This window comes from Centrocercus urophasianus, unplaced genomic scaffold (assembly GCF_019232065.1).
Source record: "Centrocercus urophasianus isolate 14NV4802_14NV808 unplaced genomic scaffold, USGS_Curo_1.0 seq_1, whole genome shotgun sequence".
NCBI lineage: Eukaryota > Metazoa > Chordata > Aves > Galliformes > Phasianidae > Centrocercus > Centrocercus urophasianus.
The window spans coordinates 998,671-1,024,744 of NW_024884141.1; the positions used below are offsets into that span (position 1 = coordinate 998,671).

The 26,074-nt window shown below is 36.6% G+C and overlaps 1 protein-coding gene across 2 annotated transcripts in view; it reads left to right on the forward strand.

The window, feature by feature from the left end:
- DLG2 (discs large MAGUK scaffold protein 2) overlaps positions 1 to 26,074 on the forward strand; it is a 730,880-nt gene that overhangs the window by 331,322 nt on the left and 373,484 nt on the right. For both annotated transcript variants that reach the window (XM_042839962.1, XM_042840043.1), the window contains 2 exons: positions 1,461 to 1,514; positions 19,400 to 19,450. In XM_042839962.1, the coding sequence (XP_042695896.1) occupies positions 1,461 to 1,514; positions 19,400 to 19,450 (105 nt within the window). The remainder of the gene's footprint in view (positions 1 to 1,460; positions 1,515 to 19,399; positions 19,451 to 26,074) is intronic.

Sequence of the window (26,074 nt, forward strand, 5' to 3'; positions counted from 1 at the left end):
GTGTCCAGTGTTATGGGGCACAATGAGAATAAATGTGTTTGTGTATAAAGCATTTGTTCAGTTACTAAGCATTTATATGGAAGGACGCCCCGTCCATGGAAGCATTCAAGGCCAGGCTGGATGGGGCTCTGAGCAACCTAGAGGGAGGTGTCCCTGCCTATAGCAGGGGATTGGAACTACATGATCTTAAAGGTCCCTTCCAACCCAAACCATTCCAGGATTCCATGATTATATGATACTGAACTGCATATTGTGATGATAACTGATACATGGCATGATATATACAGACTGTATCTATTTCATTTTCAGTTTTTGTTCATGAGTTACCCAGTTGTATAGAAATAATGACATTAATTAATCATCAATAGCTGTTGAGCAATAATGTACACTTTCTTTGAAAAGAGTTATGTTACAATAACTGCATCAAAAATTGGAAAGAACCTGTGATACTCTCAAAGCATTTGAATTACTGCACTAATTAATGATACATTCTTAATTGGGGTTATGTTGCTTAAATTCCTGCAGTGAATATTTGACAGTAGAAATATGATCACTGTTTTCAGTAGTGCTGTACTCATCCCTGATATGCAGAAAGAGATTTTTTGTCTGTACAATTTTGAAGTACAAGCAGTCATTCATCAACTAACATACAAAGTAGATACATAAATACTTATTAATACAAACTAATTTACTTACAGCTCTCTGATCCACAGTATCTGAGCAAGGGTTACGCAGCTGGGTCAGATCAGAGCTTGGTCTTGCATCACCACCACCAAACTACAGTAAGGGAAGGGGTAGAGATTGAGGCATTTCAGGTGTATGTAAAGTAGCATGGATATGGATTGCATCAATGAGCTGAAGATCAGGTTGGAAAGCTTTACAGACCCACAGAACTTGTAAGACTCAGCATTAGCTGAGTGCACATGAGCTGTGCAGGATATATAGCTTTGATTAAAAAATCTCGTTATATATGTGCATATATATAATATATATAATAATATATATAATAACTATAAAATATATACAGTTATATGATACAAATCAGTAATAGTTTGAATGTTATACTGTGCAAAATTAAATGATTATTGTGGTTTTGCTTGATCACAAAAAGTGGGCTTGTGAGGTAAGGGTAATGGAAAGCCTCACCTCTAAGTTTGCTTAAATCATAAGTTGAATGCATCATGCTTCCTACGTAAAGTGAATGGCTGTTTACTGTACATTTGGGTTGTGATCCAAAGCCTATTGAACTTGAGAACAGAATGATCTGTGATTTGTAGGTTGAGAATCTATTTATTTCATCCTTAACTGACTGAATGGTACCCAAAGTTATGTGCTGTTATGTGATGTGAGATCAATGGGAAGATAAGCTGTTATGCTTTTAATTTAATATGTCATTGTGGGCATTTCAATATTAAGAATTTTCAGGGTTTACATTTTTTCTCTTTTTTGTTTCCTTTCAGGCAAGCCCTGCCCCTATAATTGTCAACACAGACACCTTGGACACAATCCCTTATGTAAGTATTAATTTTCTATAGTGTGTAGATTTTTAAAATGATTTTCCCGCATAAATTTTGCTTAGTATTGGATAGAAATTATAAACAAATCCTACAATTAATTGTCTTTTACAGGTACACTGCTAATTTGTTTCTACAAGAAGAAATCAGTAATAATAATGGCAGTCAGAAAATTACGTACACATAATTTGTAATTCAAACTCCAACGCATCAACTGTAACTTACTATAACCAACCTTCCTTTGCAGAAAGAAAGGTGATTTCATTTTTTCCTCCTTGCTAATAAAATAAAATCATGACTATTTACTTTGTAGAGCAGCATATATCCATATTAAGATTCTGGATTCACAGTACAATATTAAAAAGGTGCAAACTGCTCTTCCCATTTATCTGTATTTCCTTTGCAGTTGATAGCTGTACATGACAAATAACAACACAAGCTAGATGACTTCATGTTTTCTTATTAATATCTTTTCATTTTAATGGCTTCTAGAGAAAAAAAAAAAGAAAGAAAGGAAGAAAGAAATAAAGAAAGAAGGAAAGAAAGAAAGAAATGAAAAACAAAGTAATTTTACCCTAAAATAAATGCGTGCTTTTACTGAAGTAAAAAAAAAACCAATATATGTATTTTTTTTTTTTACAATTATTTGATAACACTTTCATTTTTGACTTTAAAAGCAACTACAGTTGAAGGTTAATTACATACAGATACATAATAAAATGGGTATGTAATAAGAGAATACCAGGCTTGATACAAGAAAAGCAAGTAGTATGAAGCTAGCCAGGCAATGTATGATCTTCTTGTATATTTTAGTGATCATTCTAAAGCTCCTAATTAATGTCTCTCAGCTGTCAAATATCCATATCTGTTTCTTACATTTCCAGTGCATAAACCTAATTATTCACCCCACTGATTATTTCACTGAGTTCTGTCTTGTATAAGGCTACTGATGAGGAAGTTTAATAGGAGGTGTCCTTGCCAGCTTTTTTGTTTCTGACAATTTATAAAACTTAGAAATTATTGTGCAGGACACAGACAAAGAATGACACTGCTGTGAAACCAGAGAACCAAATCCCTTGTTGGATATTTCAACCATTGGGAAGAGTGGAACAGTGAAATAAAATTTCTTTGTTTGTTTACATTCCACTTTCTTAAACAGCTTCCAAGTTTCAGTTTTCCTTCCTAACGTCAAAACCATCTGTTGTGGTCTCATTTCCAATAGGTCTGTCTTTTCTTCAATTTTAATGAGACACTTTACACTTGCTGTTCTCTATGGTCCATCGAGAGGGACATTGTGAGCCTCAGTTCTCATTTGCAGTGCTGGAGCTGTGCCCAGAACAGTCCACAGTTACAGTGTTAGAATTCCTAAATACAGATGCAATTACATTAGTGACAAGATGTTCAATCAATATGATTTATTCCCTCAAGGGAGCTTATCAATACTTATGCAGTTTTATGTCGCTTTTATACTAGTGTCCCTTTTACTTTAAAAACAAAAACAAAAAACCAAAAACCAAACAAACCCAAACACATACATACACAGAAGTCCAATAAAATGACAAGACGCGCCCAAGAGAAATATTGACAGTAGACTGAAAAGTGCCTGTGGGTTGTTTCAGTCTATGCATGATGTGATTTAGATAAATAAAAACAAGGTGCTTGTAAAAATAGACAATTCTGAGTTTGTAACCTTCTTCTTGTATGGGAAGAGTTATGTCCCTTAGAAATGGAACACAACAGAGCTACTATAGAGGAACTAGCCAATAATAAATGCCAAGGTGAAGCCTGCCTGCTGAGGCCAATGTAGCTCAATGCAGCTCAACAAGCTATTTTCATTTCCTTTTCTGCTATGCACATCCAGTCCATTTCCATTTCAGTGAACACGCTGATATTCTCCAAGAATTCCTGGGTGTTCTCAGAGAGAGAAGGGAGTAACAGAAATGCTCAGTATTCACAATGCGTTTTCAAATGTAATATGTCCAGTGGTCCACCAAAAATAAATTTCAGTTTTACTGTTGGTATGTAACTGGTAAATGGTGTGATTTGTCTCATCAATGTCTTCATGTAATTAAGCCTTTGATTCTGTTGACATTAAAACCTTTCAACTCAATAGCTGAAAAAATCATCCTATTAGGGATTGTCTTCCTTCTGTATACTTTTCTTGAACAAGATGAAAGAAAAGGCCTTATTGTGATATATTGTATGTTATTCTTTATGATTTAGAACAGAAGAAACAGTTAATTCATTTTATTTCTAGGTTCAGTAACTTGAAAACTTTGGCTTGGTGAGCATAGGAATAAATTTGATAGGAAGCTTCAGTGGTACAAAGCGAATTATACCGTGGCATTTTAAGCACAATTAAACATTTGTGGGAGTTTGTTCTTTATTCGCTGGCTGTAAATTTTAGGTCCTATTGTATAATGAGAAGCATTGATTTAATACTCTATGAATCATCTCAATTTCTCTGTTGCACAGAATAAGCTTTATTTATTTCTTTATTTATTGCTTTCCAAAATGCAGAGTTAAGTGAAAAGTACTGGCTTTTCTGCATCGTTGTCAGGAGTTGATGTGAGCCTTTTTTTTTTTTTTTTTTTTTTTTTTTTTAATGATGGAATTTGATTTTTCTTTCACCTTAACTTCATGTAATCTTAAATTCTGAGATACTTTCGTTGGTTCCTTCCTCCCTCTACTTGTCACAAAGATTTTAGAATCACATAATCACAAAATGGCTTGAGTTGGAAGGAACCTCAAAGATCATAGAAGATCAAGATTACCTAGTTTACAACCCTTGCTATGGGCAGGATTACCAGCCGAGGGCAGGGTTACCAGGCACTAGATCAGGCTGCCCAGGGCCTCATCCAAAATAATCTAAATCATTTCCAGGGATGGGCCATACAGAGCTTCTCTGGGCAGCCTGTGCCAGCACCTCTCCAAGATTTCCCCCTATCATCTAAACATCTCCCCTGAATCTCCCATTTTATTTTAAAACCATTCTTCCTTGCCCTAACACTATCCACTCATGTCAAAAATTGATTTTCCTCCTATTTATAAATTCTCCTCATATACTGAAAAGCCACAATGAGGTGTTCCTGCAGCCTTCTCTTCTCCGGGATGAATAAGCCCACACATCTTTCAAGGTTTTTTTTATAGAAGAGGTGCTCCAGCCCTCTGATCATTGTGTGCCTCCTCTGAACCCACTCCAGCAGCTCTGCATCCTTCTTGTGCTGGGGGTGCCAGTCCTGGACACAGTCCTCCAGATGGGGCCTCATGAGTACAAAGTACAGAGGGCAGACAATCCCCTCCCCTCTCCCCGCTGACCACCACCCTCACTTTCGATGCAAGCCAGGATACTGTTGAATATAAGATCTAAGATGTATGCACTTTATTCTCCTTCTGGTCCCAGTGAGTTCCTTGCATTTCGTTGTTCTCCCTTTATTCTTCCAAATTATTATTTATTATTATTATTTAATTATTTGATTTGCTTTACTAACTGTGCTGACTATACTGAGTTAATTTCCTGAAGAAGTGATTTTCAGACTCCTCTGTTTAGGTTTTTGTGATCTATAATAAACTCCTTGCGTTATTTTATGAATGCTGATTAAGGCCATGGGCACAGCTGCTTTGATGGATCTGTGCATAGGGACACCCAGAGCTCAGTATCCTTTGGTTGCTCCTGTACTAGGAACTGTGGAGGCCGTGAGGATGCCAAAATGGGGAGGTTAGTGGAAGGTTTCAACTTTTCTGCCAAATAGCTCAGCCAGTGCACCTGAATTTAGCACATGAAAGAAGGTGCCTAAAGGTTTAAATGAAGGCTGCAGGGAAAAATAAAATCTTCCTATTCTGAGTGGGAAAAAAAAAAAAAAAAAAAAAAAAAAAGGAAAAATTAAAAATTTTTAGATTTAAAAAATTTAAGGTTTTCATTGGATATTAAAAAATAGGCACAGCATGGACCTAAAGAAGTAAGATGAAGGAGGGAGGGCATGAGCTTAAGACATTTGGCATTCATAATGAATATGAATTGTGCTGTTTAACTTTGACTGGTAAGAGAGAGGTGCTAGAGGAGACAAAGGAAATTGTTGTCAGAAAGGCCAAAATCTGGATTTTTACAAAGGTAGGAAGCTCTTGGAATTGGGACTTTTTTATTAATTAGTGTTTTAAAATGTATTAACTATACGAAAGTATGTATATAAGGATTTATATATTTATATATTTATATATACATTTACTCATTTATTTATATATACATTTACTGAGCATCTGAATAAATTTGTTTCTTCCTCCTAATTAGTTTGGCAGTAATTTTGGAAGTTAGATTGTACATCTTATTGTCTCAAAGGTCTCTTATGTTTTCCAGATTGTTAAACAACAGTTTTGCTTGTTTGCTGTTTATACTCATCTTTCAGTCTGTCAGTAAATGTGGATTACAGTGAAGAAGCTAAATGAGGTAGAGCTCTGTGCCAGCTTTTAAAATATGTAGTGGTTTGGCTTCTCTGATTTTGCCCTTGAATTATAGTACAGCAATGTTGTTTGGCCTGGTAGTCACTGCTGTGTTATGCATGTCATCATTTCTGTAGTGGGATAAGAGATTTTTTGTTTAGAGTAGCAGTATTGACAAGATTGGCTTAATTCATGTTTCTAAATTTTTTTCAGATCATTAGTGAAGATGTGTTACATAACACAAGACTATAGAGTTAAAAATACAGTTCCTCCTGAAACATGCATAAATAGAAGGATTGTGCTATTTAATGATAGGTAATAGAAAAACATGTTATTGCACTCCAAAAGCCAAAGTAAAAGTATGAATGGATCTTATTCATAAGATTATTCATCTTATCCATCTGATTTATTTTGCTTCTGTTTCATACCCATTGTATTTCAAACCCAGAACATTTCAAAGCTTTTCTTGAAAAATACATTGTTTTAGAATGGAACATCTTTACAAAAGGGCCAAAGTGATTATGGAGTAAAAATATACCTGTTTTCACTCCTTCAGATGAGAGAGGAGTGAAATTAATATATAAATTTTATAAATTCTTTGTAAATTTTGGAGGAAATTTTGAATATTTAAGTGTCATTAGAGATTATTGACTTTTAACATCAGCTTTTAACTAAGGGTAAATGCAAATCATTAAAAGACTTCAAATTTTAGGAGGTTTATTTTATCTTCCTCAGAAATAAGCACTACTTTGAATATTTGAATAATACTATAGATCACATCATGTGAAAAATCAGAAGAAAACCTTCATTGTCGCTGTCTGTATGAATATTAGCATCCTGTCAATCCACGGAGTAAAAGCATCCCCTTGTCATATATCTAATTACCCCTTCACATTTTCACTCTGCAGGAGTCTAATACTTTCTATTTTCAATTGTGTGTAACCTTCACCTTGAGATTCAATCAAAAGACTTTTTCTGTAAACGTTTGATTCAAACTTTGCCATTAACAGGAAATTAGTATTACTGAACTCTAAAAGAGAGCAATTGGTACAATTCATGAATTAGACTTTCTGACCAAAAATAATAATAATAAGCTGGAAGATGGGTTTCTGAATACCCCCTGATCACTAACAGACAGTGGGTCCTTTAGACCACACTGAAATTAGTTTGAAATAACCCCCAAAGCAAGGCCAGGTTTCATGACTCTCTGTGAGCCTGTTCCCATTGGGCAGCTCTTCTCATCCTTGTAGCCTCCACTGTAGGGAAGCCAGCAAGGCACGGCTCTAATCAGTCCTTCTTTTCTGAGAAAAGTCATATACGCTTGTGTGTCTATAAGTACCTCTCCTCTATGCCCAGATATACTTCATTTTTAATTCATCCAAGAAAATTTGTGCAGGAGACCAATATGTGCTCAAGATTTTAGAGCACAGCATGTCTACCAGGCCTGTTAAAACCACTTGGAGATTTGAGCCAGCCTGGAATTGCCTTGCTCTAACAGTTAAATGTTTTTGGAGTTTGTTTTTGTCTTGCTCTCCTTAGCCTTGAATTAGCTTCTACCCTTGCGTCCTTTTTTATGTGTTATACTGTGGACCCATAGTTAACACTACTGTACTTTGTAGAAGTCCACTAGTCCATTAAAACTGGTTGGGTCTGCGGATTTGCATGGATCCAGTGGTTAACACAACCACTTGCAAATATGCTTTTATAGTACATGGTCTTTTATAGTTCATGGTCTTAAGCCATGAAGCACAAGCTCTTGAAGTACATAAGGCTCTTTTCTTGTGTGGTGTTAATTTAATTCTGAAGTAGTAAGTTGTGGTATCACAATTCTGAGCTGAATTGGGAAATGTAACTCAAAGAGAACATACGAATAAGTATTTATAGACTTAATGTTTGTGGTTTCAGACAATGATGTTTATAGATAGATTTCACTCTACAGAATAGTGTAGGTCTTAAATGAAAGCTGTTTTCAAAAATGAAAAAAAACCCTCAGTGTTGATGTCATTATCTGAATAGTTTTAATTTTACAAAAGAAGGAAGAGTTTTCCCATTCCCCAAGACTTTAGGCATGAGATAGGAGAAATTTTCAGGGCTGGCGTCAGGCGTAGAAGTATTCCTTTGAACCTGGATAACCTAAGAAGCAAAGAAGAAACAGCTCAATATTGAGAACTACTGCTTTCTTATTTTATTGGAAATGGAAGGGCTTCATTTCTGTGACACTTCAATCCAAAGGTACATACACAACTTATTTGTACAAGGAAACTTATTTCTAATTTCAAGGATATTTATTGCTTTTATCTGGCATTGATTGATGTTCTACTTTGCAAAGTACCTCTTGAAGTTCAGCCAAAGCAAGTTTGTTGTTATCTTGGCAGTATACACTGTAATATTTGCAGTAATATTGGTTAGGTAGAGGTACCTTCCCTTATATTCTTGTATGTATTGCTCTGAACATTATCACTGCAGTTTCTATATTAAGTCTTTGACATTATTTGTGTTGATTTTTAATAAGAATTTTGAAATGCCTTGCGTGTGATCTAGCTAAATCTGAGTGAACACCATATCATTTTCACAAAAATGATAAATTAACAACTGAAATTTGTAGCCAGGGATCAGCTGATCTGTGCTGTAAAACTAACACTCCTGCAGTTTTGGGAAACATTCTGAAGCAAGGTCTGTACTGTTGTGCAGTGTGTAGACTGTTTTGGAGTGTGACTCATATCTAATTCACATTTTACATAATAAAAAAAATGCCACTTTTGATGCAGTGAATGGGTGAATCAGCCTCGATGGTAAATTATGTTTTTAATCAGTGTTTATATGACCTAGCACTCTGAATATTGCTGCAAACCCAAATATACCACTGATAATACTTGTTTTCATGATCATAAAATTTCTGACTTCCATAATTTTCTGTAGAAGGTTGACTTAGTTTGAGGGTCATAGAAAACAGAGACACATTCATGAGATAAATGTCCACACTGTGGAAATCAATAGTAATGAGAAATGACAACTGAATGCAATTGTTTTTTGTGGTTTGGTTCTTTTTTTTCCTCTTACATTAACATACTAGATCAGCTGTCTAGTGATATGTGCTTGTAAATTGTTCTTCATGAAGGTGACTGTAACTTATAACTCAATTCTTTTTAGTCTTATATTATTTGTACTGAATACAGAGTGCTTTACATTAGCTAGGCAGAAAACCACTTTACTGGATTTTGGCAAGTGTTGTGGTTTCATTCTATGCCAAGTTTAATTGGGTGATATTGTAGTCATTAAAAATAATAATAATAATAATAACCTTGTGTAAGGTTCAAAATCAGGACTTGAACTTTGCAAGGTGGTTGAAAATTGAGGACAACATAGTGTGTTTGTCTTGAAATTATTGAGCTAGAGTAATTTTTCAAATAGTGTGCAGAGTAGAGTACAAGTTTGATTAATCACCTTGATTTCACCATAATCTTTCTCTTTAGTAGAAGGAGATTGCTGTTGTATTAATAGTGTGCTTTCTTACTCTATAAACTGTAAAAGTCTCCAACTGTTCATATGACCTCTTGTTATTCCCCTGAAGGAGGACAAACATAATTTGCAGCTGGTGCTTTCAATACGATTTTATTTCTTTCACAGAAAATGGATATTACTTTGAAGGGATTTTGTGTAAAACAAATCAGAAAATTGCTTCTATTTTGTTCTCCAGGCATTTGATTTTCATGTAGACAGACACAAATATGTTCTAATTTATGGAGCCCTTTGTCCACGTAAATTATCTTTGAAAGTCGTCCATCTTTTTTTTCAAGCTAGAGACTAAACTCCAGGAGCTGTTCTTGGGAGTTAATAAGACTGATTTCATTAATAGGACAAGTTGGTCTTCAGTCAGATGGTGATAGGTTGTGCTGTATTAGCTGCTTCTAATGTGTGCTTGGTTAATCCCTGTGAACAAGAAGTTGCACCAATTTTCTTTCTCTGAGCTTGTGAGAAGCAGCAGAAAACTGCTTTGAATTTGGTTCAGCTGTTCAGGTTGTCTTTTTCTTTTTTTCTGCAGCAGAATTAATTGAGCATGAGGGAGCTGTTCTGCTATGCTTTTCGTTCTAGAGCACAAAGAGACTGTGGCTTCCTGCCCATACACACCCTAAAGAGTATTCCAGGATTTTAGTAGAAACAGTGCATCGTTCCACTGTTAGAAAACTTCTTGTGAAGCAACTAAAATGCTGTTCTGTGGAATTCATAAATGTTTGTTAATAAATGTGCAGAGGTATTATTTATCTGTATTGTCCTTCTTATATAATGTTGTTATTGGTTGAAATACATTGATTACCTTTTCATTTCAAGTCTCCACCCTCCTGAAGGTGTAATTACGTTCACAGATGAATCAGTGTGAGATCAGTTACACTGGTACAGGCCCAACAACACCAGTGGGAATGCACCAGTTACTGAGAGTATAGTAAAGCCTTCAGTACTTATTCCAGAGTTAATAAACAAGGAGAAAAGAAATGAAGAAAATTCATTGATTGTGATTTGCTCAGCAGCAATGAGAGAGTACAGGGAAGGGAGTATTAACCCTTAAGAGGGCTTAAAAGTAAGTAAAGCTGTTGGGGGACTGTTTTAGGCACAACAGTATGAGCCAGAGTATACGATCAATTAATAAAACGCATGAGATTATATGATGTTGGTTTGATGTTGTTTATACATGTATTTATGTAGAAAATGGGAGTGGCTGTATATATATTACATATTTCAGCATCTGATTACCATACAGAACACCATGGATATCAATAAGTGCAACAAATGGTTTCCATATATCTCTTGCCTCGAATTTTGCCAGTTAAAATGTTATTGATATCTTTCTAAGACCAGGTGAAATTTTTTTTCTTGAGTGTTTAAATGAATCAAACAACTCACAGTTTATTTATTAATCTCTGCCTTTTATTCACTTATTCACCATAGTTACCACCATTTGAAATAAAATTACACAAATTACAGTACTGAACATTAGGAAAATGTACGTCGCAAGTTACAACTACTTCATAGTCTCATTTGGTGAAATAATATCAATCAAGCAATAGCGGTTTTCCATTTTTATGTATCTTACACATGGAATGAAATATTATACAAGAAAATCACTTCCAGAAATATACGTCCTGTTCAGTCAGTTGAAAAGTTTGATGAATTTTCCTCTAAAACTGTGAAGGACTAGAGATATAGGATCCTGACAAACTGAAAGGTTATGATTAGTCAGATGTTAGCATGTCAGCAATGTCAGAAGCACAGAAGAAAATGAAAAGCAGACTGACTGCAAACTTCTCAAGCTGTATAGGAAATGACCTGAGCTGCAGAAGAAAGGATGTAATTTTGTGGAAGAAATGACTGTATCTACTTCTCTGGAAAGCACTGCTTCAAATTCTTACATTGATGTATAGTATAAATCAAGATTCATGGGTAAGGAATTTTAGGAAATATTTTTTTACTATACAAATTCTGAAAGTCTGAAATAGCCCTATATAATCAGTTAAGCACACACAGGTTCCTCAAATGGCAAGTCTGTGAGAATAATGAACTGTGTAACATAAATCACTCTCTGTTGAGTCCTCTCCCTCTTGTCTGTAAAAACCAAACAAATAAACCAACAAGACCTTAGGTGACAGCTAAACATAAGTTGGGTACCTAATATGAAAGAATTTCTCCTAGTTAAAGAGAGAAGTTTGTATGTGTAAAAGCTGTCATTTGCATAATTCTTGTTTTGCTGATTCTGATTTGGAATAATTTGGAATAGCTAGCCTAAACAGAATTAATACACAGGCATTTTTTCACTTCCATCTACTATATTCCCCTTTTGGAATTATGACCTCTGCTTTAATCTGCTTCATGGATTATGTATGAAACTGGGAGTTCTGTGATGGGTCAGCACTGGGTATGCTGAGTGCTTGCACTTAAAAATGTATAGATACATCTCTTTTGAGGTATATGTGGTTATAAAACTCTACATTGATGTTGAACAGGGGAAAGGATTGTGGGAAGTGAGAACTGCAAGACAAAAAGGGAAAACTGAAAGAGAGTCCTTTGCTTGGGCCACGTTTTGAAATTAAAGATTAGCAGGTGAAGCATATTAACACAGTAAATCAAGGATTAAGAGTTAGAAGGGAAGACTGTATTAAAATTATAGATGGAAAAGTTAAGGAGGAAAGCTAATCATAAACGATGCTTTCGTTGAAGAAAATATGTTCATGCATGTACATGCATGCATCTGTCTGTGAAGGAACAAAAAGATTTGGATGTAGTAAGAAAGTAAAAAGAAGTAAAAAATACAGAGATGGCAGTGGAGGCAGAATTTGCAAGCAAGAGAAGCTGCGCAAGTGTTAGGTGATGGCCATGTGCAGAACGTATAGAAAACATAATTTTGTTCTGAACAAAAAGTAAGATGAAATTAGGGTTTTGGGATAGATGAGTGGACAGTGAGGTGAGCTGAGAACTGGTGGACTGGCAGAGTGCAGAGGATCGTCGTTGGCAGTGCAGAGTCTGGCTGGAGGCCTGTAACCAGTGGTGTCCCCCAGGAGTCTGTGCTGGGTCTGGTCTTGTTCAACATCTTCATCAGTGACCTTGATGAGGGGATAGTGGCCACCCTCAACAAGTTTGCTGATGATACAAAGTTGGGAGGATTGGCTGACACGCCTGAAGGCTGTGTTGCCATTCAGCAAGACCTGGACAGGCTGGAGAGCTGGGCAGAAAAAAACTGGATGAGGTTTAACAAAAGCAAGTGTAGAGTCTTGCATCTGGGGAGGAATAATTGCATGCACCAGTACAGGTTGGGGGATGACCTGCAGGAGGGGAGCTCTGCGGAGAGGGACCTGGGTGTCCTGGTGGACGACAGGTTGGCCATGAGCCAGCAGTGTGCCCTTGTGGCCAAGAGGGCCAATGGCTTACTGGGATGCATTAAAAAGAGTGTGGCCAGCAGGTCGAGGGAGGTGATCCTCCCCCTCTGCCCTGGTAAGGCCTCATCTGGAGTACTGCGTCCAGTTCTGGGCTCCCCAGTACAAAAAAAGACAGGGATCTCTTGGAAAGAGTCCAGCGGAGGGCCACAAAGATGGTGAAGGGCCTGGAGCATCTCTCCTATGAAGAAAGGCTGAGTGAACTGGGTCTGTTTAGCCTTGAGAAAAGAAGACTGAGAGGGGACCTGATCCAGGTCTATAAGTATCTAAGGTGTGGGGGGCAGAATGGCGAGGCTGGACTCTTTTCAGTGGTGAGTGGAGACAGGACAAGGGGAAACGGCTGGAAACTGCAGCATAGGAAGTTCTGCACAAATGTGCGCAAGAACTTTTTTACAGTGAGGTGACGGAGCAGTGGAACAGGCTGCCCAGGGAGGTGGTGGAGTCTCCTTCTCTGGAGATGTTCAAGAACTGCCTGGATGCCTACCTGTGTGACCTGGTGTAGGGAACCTGCTTTGGCAGGGGGGTTGGACTCGATGATCTCTGGAGGTCCCTTCCAACCCCTGCAATTCTGTGATTCTGTGATTCTGTGGTTCTGTGATTCTGTGAATCAAATAGAGAAAAATGATAATGGTTAATCAATGAATGGCTGTTTTCTGCAAGAGAGTTAAAACAAGAAAACCAAGGGTAACAGTGAGGAAGGAAGAAGGACTAGGAAAGAATGAGTATGATACACAAACAGTAAAGAAGAAAGTAAAATAAAAATTAAGACCTGAACAAGGGTATGAGACACTGAAGAGGAAAAGAATAAGCAAAAAAAAAAAAATCAGCTTTAGAGCAAGGTATAAGAAGGTTGTGACTGTGCTGTGAATCTTTACTGGTGTTGACTAAAAGCTGGATTTTTCTTCTTGGAGCTCTGCTCTAAGAGTGCTGTCTTCCCTAAAGGCTGAGGGTGGTGTCTTCCCTAAAAGTTGAACGAGTGGTGGCCAAGTGCTCTGTAGATATGCCTACAAACCCCTGGAAGAAGCCATATATTTATTGCACATATACTGTATGATCTTTTCCTGATAAAGTTATTACAAAACCATGAAGTCTTTCATTCATGATTCTTCACGCCAGAATAGTTGTGTGATGATAAAAAAGTTTTATGTTTTGTTACATTTCTGTTCAATGAGCTTAACATATTGCCCTATTTCCTGGAAGAAATAAGGAGGAAAAGAAGGAAGTGGGCTTATTATGCACTGTGATTAAAAATAGATGTAGGCTATCTTTTATAAAAAGCACATAAAATGCACTCACTCAGATAAATGAAAGTGGCATGAAAAGAATTCTGGCAGTCTTTTTAGGACAGATCAAAAAGATGAAATAATCATATTTGAAATCATGGAACAGAGGATACTCTTTCCAGTATGTTTATATGAAGTGAGAAAGAAAATTAAATGCACTTGGAGAACAATATCAAAAGAACAGCAGGTTTCTTGAGAACAGTGAGGGAGCTTTGTCAACTACTGAAAAAATAACTTACATCTGGAGATGACCAAGAACTAAATGAAGATTACTCTTTCATCTTGCTGATATAAAAGAAATAATGCAGGGCTGTTTAAATCTTGTACGTGTTAAAATACCAAAATAGCCTGGGTGTTTCCTAAATGTAAAACATAGAATCTTAATTGTGCCACGAAGTGGAACTTTTTAAAGGACAGATGTGTCCTAGGATACTTGCAAATCAGATATTGGCAATGTGCATTCTGTATGGAGGGTTGGCTGATGAAACTGTTCAAGCAAAAGAATCAAAATTATATGGTGAGTGAAAATCAGTAACAGAGTAGTTATCTTCCTATGAATATGATAATTAAAGTGGAAGCAGCAGTCTTTTTTTTCCTGAAGACAGCTAAAAAGCAATGTCCAACGAAATATAATTAAAATGGGTTTTGTTTGTAATACTAGTCTGCAGATACTGTAATTTTTATTTAATGCAGTCTCTTCTTGAAAAGATCTGGCTTATGTAATGAATGACTTTTGCCTGGATAACACCACCTGATGACCACCAGACCCCTCACCAGAACTCCATATTAATTCAGTGCATGCACCCAGTGCTGCAGTAAAGTACTGTCGGCTTTCTAACCTGTCATTAGGATTGATGAGTTTTATTCCTGCATTTCAGTGACACTGTCATCAAGTAATTGCAGAGACATAAATAAAGAATCAGGAAAAAATAATACATGCAACAGTCTTAAAAACCAAAGAGTATGTGAAAATGATAAACAGTATAGATTCTCATGGATTTGGGGATTTGTTTTAAAGTTACAGAGTTGATTTTCATAAGGGACCCCTTCCTCTGCTTGACATTCTTAAACCTCATTACATGAGACGAACTTCCTGGAAAGTCAGAGTAAAATTATTTAAGAACAAACAAATCCAGGTTGGCGAGAAACTAAGTTTGGTGTTCTGTATGCAGGGCTTTATTTCAATTTTTCTGAAAAAATTGTTTGTTGGGAGCATCTTTTTTACCTGTTCCTTATTTCTCATCATAAACTGTCATCTGTATATCTTAGGAAGGTATATAATTTGCTGTGGTCTCTAGAATTGATTAGAGTTTCACCAGGAAAAGTCTTTTGCATGCTGGTATCTGGATAGTTACTACACATTACATCTCTTTCTTAAATAAATGTTCATACCAAAAGCTGGGAAGAATCCTCAAACATAACAGTGCAGCTGTAAATGTAAAGCAACTGTTGCCTTGCTTTTGCAAGCAGTTATTTTGAACATTGGAATTGACTTAGTAATGGTAACTTGTTCTAAAGTGGCTGAAAACTCATCACATTCTAGATCCTGAATGTATTTAAGGACAGGAGGCTGATAATTCTTCTCTCATCAGAAGCACGTGTTGGTGATGCTGTTGCTGAAAAATAGGACATTAAAAGCCCTCAAAAGTTACCTAAAGGTTTCATTCATGTTGTCTATTTTGTCTGGGCCAACAGCATCTTTTGGGTGTTCCTGCATGAGATATTTTGACTCCAGATTCTGTGCCTTTCAGAAGTGTGATTGATTGCATCCTCCCATGCATATAACTTGTGCTCTCCTTATCAGTTTCTGCCAATCCTCTGAGACAAGTTGTTGCCCTCCTTTGGGCATCTTACTGTCACAGGTGCTGTTGAGCACTGATTTTCCGTAGAGAGATCCCCAGTTTGCCAAATCAGAGAGGGAAGTCGGGAGGGAAGTCATGTTCCAAGATGACATCCTGACTTTTTTCACTTATGGGGGAAGGTGCTGGATATCAAGCTCTATATATGCTTCCAATTACATGAGCAGATAAACCTCTAACAGTAACTGGAAAATCTCCTAAACCAGACTTCAGGTCTTACACAAATGTAATAATTGTAGAAGAAATATTGTATCTCTTATGTAGGACTTTTTATCAATCTAGAGTTAGGAGAATTTCAAAGAAAATTTATGTAAGGCAAGAGCTCACCAAACTTCATGCTTCAGTTTTAGACTCTGCACTCGGTGAAAGGAAACTTCAGGGTCACAGTTCAAATAACCTATCTGAGGCACATAATGTAGTATGAAATGACTTAAAAGCTAGAAGTATCTGTTCCTCTCCAATGAGTATAAAGAGAGCCAGATGACTACTTCGTATTTCAGCATTATAGATAGCAAAATTCAGTCAAGATTAAGGATATCTATTGTCAACCTTGATGTTCTGAAAGAAGGGGAAATAATGATTACAAAGCAGCTTGCAAATACTTGTGGTTTCTTTGGCTGCAGAGGAAAAGAAGAGATGACCACGAACAATCAGAGAATTATTAAGGTTAGAAAAGACCTCTAAGATCACCTAGTCCAACTGTCCACCTACTACCAACATTTCCCACTAAACCATGTCCCTTGGTACAACATCTAAATGTTTCTTGAACACCTCCAGGAGCAGGTTTCCGCTAGTTGCAAGAAATGGAAGTTGATGGTCTAGGCAGCTTTTTCAGGAGCCTTTTCAGGCCAGAGCTGTCAAGTTTTAATAGACAAAAGGAGAGGATATGCCTGTATGCTGCTAAATAAGAGTACCAACAAGCCAGTTTCAGCAATGGAGCCATGATTCTCCTGCTTAACTGTTGTCTTGCTCCTGGGCTATCTGTTTCCAACAGGCTCCAGACAGAAACAGCCTTAAGCACTGAGGCTTGGCTGAAAACTTACTCTAATTTAGCAGTGTGGGTGCAGCCAGAGAGTCTAAATATGAAACAAAGTGATGCTACTAACAAATGGCATTGCATGTATCATCATTTCACCTGCATCGTGTGCTTGCAGTATCTTATTTGAACTTTTATGAAATAACTGTGTTGGTCTTCTGAGCAACCAGCAAGTAAGGACAGTGAACTACAGATAAGCTTCAATAACAAAAGGAGTTGGATCAAGATCAGTCTTTTAATCCATATCATTCCTGCTGCTATGGAACATGGTGGAAGATCTCTGCTGTGATTCATGGAGATTTGAGCTGAACCTTTTTAAAATTGGGACTTTGGATGATAAAAGGAAATCCTTATATGATCGTAATCAAGATATTGTTTGTGTGCAAATGCCAGTTGAGTATTCAGCTTGTGTTTTCTCCTTTCATCTTTACACAGAGGTTGCTCACTTCTCATGTCCCTCTTTTTCCCATTTTGCTGCGCTAATGAGTTTTTAATGCAAAGGAAGAGTGATTATAAGCAGTGAAGCAAAGACAGCTTTATAGAATAAGACTGAGGAATTGAAGACATAGATCAGAGCTATCCACCAGCCTAAGATAAAAGAGAAGTTCATGAAAACAGAGACATGTAGATAGCTTTGATTTCATTATCATCAGACAAGAAAGGACAAAAATTGGGATGGCTGTTCATACCTAGTTAGTTTCCTATATCAATAAAAGACTCTATGAAGAAAGTAGTAAATTTATCACATAAATCAGGAAAATATCCTGTAGGAAAATGTTGGCTCATCTCTGTTTTTTATGTAACGTGATTAGCAGATTGTAATCATTTAAAAAATACAAATGTTTTCTACTTTATTCATTGATGCCAAGTTTGTGTTTCATCACTAAGCATGGATTTTTTGTTTGGGCCTTTCTCCTTGTTTCTTTTTGAACACGAATTCTGAGGATTGTATTTCTATTACTGATTCCATAGTTATCAATTCTTGAACTACAGATAAATTAAATAGTTTTGCTGGTTTTTATGGGAAGCTTTTGTTTGGAAGCTACATGTACATAGTTGTAATACAACAAAAATACCTGATTACATTTGAAAAGTTATAACTAGATAAAGAATGATTGTATTTAGTATTTTTTGTTGATTGCCTCTAGAAAGTTGTAATTAAATTATTAGCAGTTGGGAGTGGGGAGCAGTGCTGAATATTCTTGTTCTGAAAAATAACAAAATTGTTCCTTCAAGGGACAATCCTAAAATTTCATCTAATTTTTGTTCCTATTTTTTTTTTTTTTTTTTTTCACTAAGCAAAAATTAAGTAAAACAATAGAGCAGAACTATTTTCCAGGAAATATCCTATCATAAAAGCTATAAAACAGTATGATTAGTGAACAGTATCTTGTACTTTTTGGCTCATGGGTATTTTCTTGCAAAATCAAAAAATAGCTGTAGCTAACTTTGAAATTCCTTTGAGATCTTAAGCACAGAAGTCCTTCCAGTACCATGCACTTTACTTATAATCTAGCCAACTTTGTAGCTTCCTCAAATGCAGCATTCTGCCCATTTAAGAGATTAGGAAACTAGGAAAGGCATGTTAAGTGTGTTGCCTAGAGGGACAGGAAAAATCCGTGTCAGATGGGAACAAGATTTCAGAGTGCTGCTTAGATCAGTGTCATGTCTTCAGTTGATAGATTTCTTGTCCATCACAATCCATTTTGGTGCTCCAAGTTTTGGAGTTTAATTTATTTTGACACTGAAACACAGCATAAGAATTGCATTAACATTCTTTGTCTTTTTGCTCTTCTACTGTCTGGTGCAAAGGTACTCTGTCATGTTCTTGCCCTGGGTTAATATAGTAAATAAGATGTATTTCAGCATGTGTATCAGTTAGTGATTTTTACATAAGTGCTATGAATTTCCTCTCTGATTTTGTATTGCAAAGTAAATTGGAGATCAGAGGGCAATGAATAATTAATCTTTCTTCAATTTGTGAGAAAAATTTTAAGAAGTCTTCTGTTTTTTACATAGAACTATTACCTCAGAAAATATTTAATCATTTGCACAAAGTCCACGAATATACTGTATCAGATATTACTCATATTATGTAAATGCCTTAGTTATCCACTATCATAGTGCTTTACATAGTAACTTGTACTGTTTTCAAGTTTTTAGGCTTGATTACACTGCCATTCAAAGCAGAGGGGAGCCAAGTAGTATATAATTCAGATACTTTAACTTCTATGTTGAAAAGTATGCTTCAGTATACTGATTGTGCTGGAATATCTGTACAGTATCCCTTCCAAATTAACTAACTTCTTTGTGTATTTAAGCAATTTTCTGATTTTATTTTCTTTAGGTCAACGGAACAGAAATTGAATATGAGTTTGAAGAGATTACATTGGAAAGGGTAAGCATAACTTATTCTTCTTTTACAAGAAAAAAGTAATCTATAATAAAAATAACAGTTGTTAATTAAATCAAGTGTTTAAGAATACAATCATTTACATTTTGAATAAAGATGTTCAAGTCTAAAGTATGAAAATGTGAATGATACAACAGGATAAGCCTCTCCTGTTTTCAGGTGTAGCTTGCAGAGCAGTATCCAGAATGCTTTTCTGGATTCTCAGTTAGGTTTTAGACCATTGGGAAGAGACTACGTGGTATGGAAACTCCCTTTTAGTTTGTGACCTGGAATTGTAGAAGCCTCTCTCTTTTAATCTCCTCAATTTCCTTTCATGCTAATAGAAGACACGATGTCTTACTTTCTAAGATAAAAATTGCAAAAGTGTTTTTCAAGTTCCAATTACTACATAAAATCTGTAGACCATGTCTGCACATGAAGAATATCTTTATGCAAGCCTGAATTGTGTGAGGTATAAACAGAGCATACAGCAAAGGCTTTGTTCATAGCGTTTTTTAAATGTAGCACAAAATGAATACATTTAAATGTCGCATTGCATCATATCTTCCTAGAATTGGTGTTTTTTCCTTGTCTTTTGTTACATGACTGTTTCCTTTACACTATGAACTTTCTTTGTCACAAAACCAGGACCAGATGAGCAGCATATTGTGTGAGCAAGACAGTCTAAGCTTTGTCATGTATCATAGTACTTACAGGGATTGCTAATGGATGCAAAATTGTCATTGCTGAATGCCTTCGGTATTCTACCAACATGCTGGTAATAGGAAGATTTATAATCTTGAAGCAAACACAGGATTCCTTCTGTGTAAAATGTTTGAATACAAGGTCAGTTATCAAGATGTGACTGCTGCCATATGAGCAAATGCCTCTAAGGTAGCAAACTACCATTAAATTAGACGCTTGAATTATGCAATTCATTGCACTTTTTCTGCGTGTTATATTTTTAATTGTCCAAGATAATGAATTTCATAACTATTCGATTTATAGGGATTGAGGATTATATTCTCATTGATTTGCTCACTCAGGCAAATTACAAAAGAGCAATATATCTCTTTGCTACAGCCATCCTCATAACAGACAACGTATAACGTTATGGGCACTTTTTATCTACTGTCTCTGAAGTCATTCATGCATCACTAGTTATTCATTGGGCTAGAGTTTCCAAAGGTCACTGAGCAGAACACATGCCTCCTGGGTGATACTTTGAAAACTGCTTTATTATTAATAAATATGTTAGTTATCACTGTAAATTCTGACAAACCAATGTGATTTGCCCCTGCTGTACCTTTCTTATGCAGGTAATTTGTTATTCATCGTATGATCTCATATATCAGTTAAATACTGATAAGCAATAGAAAACAAAACTGCAGATTTTAATGGAGGACATTTCAGTTGTTTTCTGGATGCAGCTGAATCTGTGCTTTCTGATTATTCCTGCTTGAAATGTTCTGTCACATGTATCAGTGTTTTGTCTCAAAGGCAGGGTACTGTGTCTGCTGCTTTTTGTATGAGGTATAAAACACAAGTGATTGCCTTTAAGTAGCTGTCACTGACGTTAGACGAACAGCGCTTTCAAAAGAAAGGCATTCTCCATGTTGATTACCCATTTTCTTCCAGAAAAATTCTTTTATAAATTAGATGGAAAATCATCTCTCTGTATTTAATAGCAAAGCTGCAAAATGTATTAAAGTTACTGCTGGATGTTGTGTTGAGGGACATGGTTTAGTAGGAGCTATTGGGAATAGGTGAACGGTTGGACTGGGTGATCTTTTAGGTCTTTTCCAACCTTGGTGATTCTATGATTCTATGATTCTATGCTGTTGAGAAATAAAAATGTAGTTTGCCTGTATAAAAAAGTTGGTAATAAACCTTCCATTTTAGTCCAGTTATCTGAGTTAAAGAACTCTGCATCCCAAAAGTCATCAGACACTTTCTTCACTTTTATCCACATTTTGAAATAATCAACATAATTGAAAGTATTTTGCAGTGTTAAAGATAAATTGATTTATGATGTGTTGTGACTTTTGTAAGGCAGGGCAGTGATATCCACATATCATAGGAATCTGTGGGATGTATTCCTGAAAAGAGTTAGTGGCTTAGATGTGATTCTCTCTCCAGGATGGCTCCATCTCTTGGGGTAACATGGAACAATTGTGTTCATATTGGCAGAATGTGTCCCATATGGAGCTGGGGAGGAGCAGAGGGGTCTGAGAAATACTCAAAAATTGCTTAGGGGCCAGGGAAGAAGTCATTGCAACCTTGCTGGGCATCATCAAGCTGCCTGAGATCCAGCTGGGTTACCAAGGGATTACTTCATGAAAGCAGTGGGTCTTTGTAGAAAGCTTGTTTTATTTTTGCTCTCTTTGATATCTTGTTGTTCAGTTGTTTCTATTTAAAATGTTGTGTCCTAGCTTACAGTTTAAAAGACTTGGGGTTTTGAGCTTAAAAGGCTTTATTGAGAGCTCAAAAAGAGGATGAAGCTGGGGCAGATTGAACCTGCAGTTGTGGTCAGTGCTGTCCCAGGAGTTGCAGAAGCTGTAACTGTAACTGTACCTCTGCCAGCCCATCACTGGAGTGCTTTTATCCTTTTAGTCTTCCGCTGTATCAACCAGTCGTCAGGTATTCTCACTGATCCCTGAACCCATGAGGGTCATTTTAAAATATGTGTTCATTTAGAGCTCTCATAGAGGTCTACTTAGGTAAAACAAATACACAGTTAAAAGAATTCTAACAAATTTTCTTTAAGAAAAAAAAAAAAAAGATTTTATTTCCTTCAATTACTTCAGAGAATGTGTGAGTTTCTCTGCCAACTTGTGGGCATAAAATGCAGATCCAGGTGTAGATGAAGACTTGGTAGTTTGTAGTGGGTTACAATGCCCAAGTGCACACTTAGAAAAGATACCTTGCAATAAGACATTACTTTGTACTGAATATTAAAGTCACTGTAAAAAGGAAATTCTACATAAAATGACTTGTATTCATGTGGTGATGTTAGTTTTCATTATTTTAGGACTTGAAAAATGTATCCAGGTCAATCAAGAGACTGATTTGCACTTGTAAATAAATCAGTGTCAGGGTAAGGGATAACTGAATAGAATCTGTGACAAGCCAGCTAACTTCTCTGAGCAAGAGGACAGTTTTAATTGATTGACTCCTGGATAGAGCTCTGTGCTCTGAGGCACAGGCTGAAAAGAGGGTTTTCTTAGAAGTTAATAGAATATCAGCCAATATCGATAGCTAGCTCAAAGAAGAGTGAAGAAGTGATTCTCCCACTGTATTTGGCAGTGATGTGGCCTCACCTTGAATACTGAATGCAGTTCTTGGCTCCACAACATAAAAGCACCCAGTACTTAAGAGAATCCATTGGGGGTCAATAAAACTGGTAAAAGAGCAGGAGTGGGAGGGTGAGAGGAGAGGTTGAGAACACCTGGGACACTTGAGTCTGGAGATGAGGAAGCTAAGAGATCACCTCAGTGCTCCCTACAACTTCCTGAGGAGGGAAAACAGGGGGAGATGCTGGCCTCTTCTCTGATGACAAAGCACAAGGGAATGGCACAGAGCTGTACAAGCCAAGGTTCAGATTGAACATTAGGAAACATTTAGGGTTGTCAGACACTGGAGGCTTTCTAGTGAGGTAGTTGATGCCCCAAGCCTATCAGCATTCAAGACACATTTGGATAATGCCCTTAATAATGCATTTTAACTTTTGGTTAGCCTTGAACAGGTCAGGCAGTTGGAAGTTGGACTTCAATCTGAACCATTCCATTCCATTCTACTCTAGTAAGAGTAAGAAAGACAGTGAGTTGCTTGTAGATTTGTGTGGTTTTCATGTCAAGGTCAATGTCTGAGTTCAGATCTCAATACTTTTTGATCATCTATCTTTAGATGCTAAAGGAAAAAGTAAGCATTTGTGATTACTAAAGCTATTTTCACATAATTATTTGATGTTTCAGCATTTATTTTTATTCTGTATCTACATACAAATTAGAATATATAAGCTGTTTTGGGGTAGAGTGTTTTGAAAATCAGTTTCAGATCTAGTTTTTTATTTGATTGGCCCCTACTTAGCCTAACACAAAATTCATACTGTGCTATTAACTGTGCTGTTTTCATCAGTCATTTCCTTTGTAAAAATGTAACTGGCAAAGCATAAAGAGGTACATTTCACTTAATACTAAAGGGAAGTGAGAACTGGATTGTCTTAAACGATGCAAGGATTTAATTTGACTCCATGTCTTATTTTCATATCTCTTTGTCTTGTTTTGACTGAGATCACTATATGTTTAGGAAATCAAGTTTTCACTATTACTCAGTAGTGTATCTGCTTTCTCCTTCTTTTTAAGTTTTTAGACATTGATTGTACCTGCAGCATCATGCTTTGACCTCTCAAGAAGGAGATTATAAGACAATGTAGTGCCAGGAAAGGCCTCCTTTATTTAGTTCAAAAACAACAGAGTGGAAGGAAGTGTCAAGAACTGGTCCCTAGGAAAAGATGTTTGCGAAGTTTAAAAGTGTACATCAAATAACCATTTGATTTGAGATCTTAGAGAGCATGAATCAATATCGGTCTGACAACTTCCAACAGGAGAAAGTAAATCTTTCAAAATGTGTGTCCCTCAGGTGCCTGCAGAGCTCTTTCAAAAAGTGTTGCTCTCTTAATCCTTATTTCTGCGGAACTGTAGATGTTATCTTAACATGTTAAGAGCTTTCTGACTGAGTGCCCTAATTACATTTTTTTCTTTGCTAACACCTTCCTCTTTCCTTGCTCAGAATAAATGTTAGCTATTTTTTGCAGCACTGAGAATCAAATAAATTGTAATTCAAAAGTAATTTTTTTCTTATTGTCTAGTTTATATCGGAGTTATAGTAGAGCAGTGATCTAATAGTATTTAATGCAATCAAACTCTCTCTCAGGAATTTTTGCTTCTTCGAGAAGAGCATGCACCTATGAAGCTGTATCAGCAAACACAGAAATAGTTTCCTCCTCTCTAAAACAAATGTTCCATAAAATGAAAAAAAAAATAAAATAAATTAAGAAATATGTTTGAAAATATATGTTTAGTGCACACGCTGTGTGGGAAGTTCTTTTATGTTTTCTAATTCCAATTCCATCTTAGGTCTGAGAAACAAAAGATTATGAACAGGCTGCCCACAGAGGTGGTGGAATCAGCATTCCTGCAGGAATTCAGGAACTGTGGGGATGTGGCTCTGAGGGACATGGTTAGTGGGCATGGTGGGGATGGGCTGACAGTTGAACAAATTCATTGTAGAGGTCTTTACCAACTTTAATGATTCTACAGTTACATGATTGATTGTTGTGCCAGTGGCTGTTGTTCACCCTCAGACACCTGTCTGCATTGGAAAGCACAAGCTCCCTGGCTGTAGGATGCAATAGTTTAAGCAAGGTCTGTGTTCTCTTTTTGTCTCTTGCACCTTTACTAGATTTCATTTGACCTGAGGCTGTACAGGAGCAAGCTGATGAAAGGAGCTAAAGGAACTTGGTGTACAGTACCACCAGAGTGACACAGAAGTACCAGGTCAATATTTTCCAAGGCAGCTGCAGAATTTGGTTGCTTTAGTTCAGTGACCTAAATTAAAATTCCTTGGAACAGCCTAATTCTTTTGTAACATTACTCAGTGACAGTGTGTTACTTTCTGACAGCTCAAAGCAGCCCTAATTTGGCACTTAAAATAAAACTAATCACTGGAAAACTTTGTTCTTTGTTCTTATTCTACCAGGGAGTAATTATGCCAAAATTATTCCTGGGCTGTAGCAGTGGATGTCATATATATGGGGACCTGAGGCACAAGGGGTCTGCATAGGAAAGCAGAAAAGAAGGGACAGAGAAGCCTGTGAATTTTGAGGAACAGCAATTGCTGCCTGCTGGTGTTAGCAGTCATTCTGCACAGTCAGTATCTGGAAACTAAATAACCCCACCTTGTTAGAATCTTAGAATCAAATCAAAGAATCATTTGGGTTGGAAGAGACCCATCACTCTTACTCAAAAAAACCTTTTTCCTTATATCCAGTCTAATTATTCATTCATTTATTTTGAAACTATTTTCCCCTTTCTTGTCTTAGTGATGACTATTGGGTAGAGAAGTGAAATAGCAGCCTTTAGTCTTATATTTCTCTTAGCTGAACAACATTTGTGTACAGTTAGTGCTGTTAACATATGATTACATTGCTACAGGTTGGGAATGTGATGAAATGGAATAGGTGAACTGTCCCAGTTTTCCCAGAGGCACTGACAGGGCTAGGAGAAATAACCTATCCTCTTCAGATACGGATGATCTGAATTGCTTCAGATATGCACTGCCAGAAGAATTTGAGTTGTCCAAAGGAAGTTATTTAAAAAAAAAAGAATGAAAAAAAAAAAGTGGCTTTCCATTCATCCTCTGTTTACAGGGAAGATTTGCCCTATATTTCTTCACTGCTACATCTGTGTTAAGAGTGCACCCTCTCCCAGCTGGAGAGTGGGAGCACTTCTCATCCCCACTATTCAACAGAAAAAAAAAAACTTGTGAGACCTAAAAGGGAAGATGAAGGAGGGGAGAAGGCTGTAAGAGACTTGGGAAAGTATTTCAACTGCTACAGTTTATGGCCAT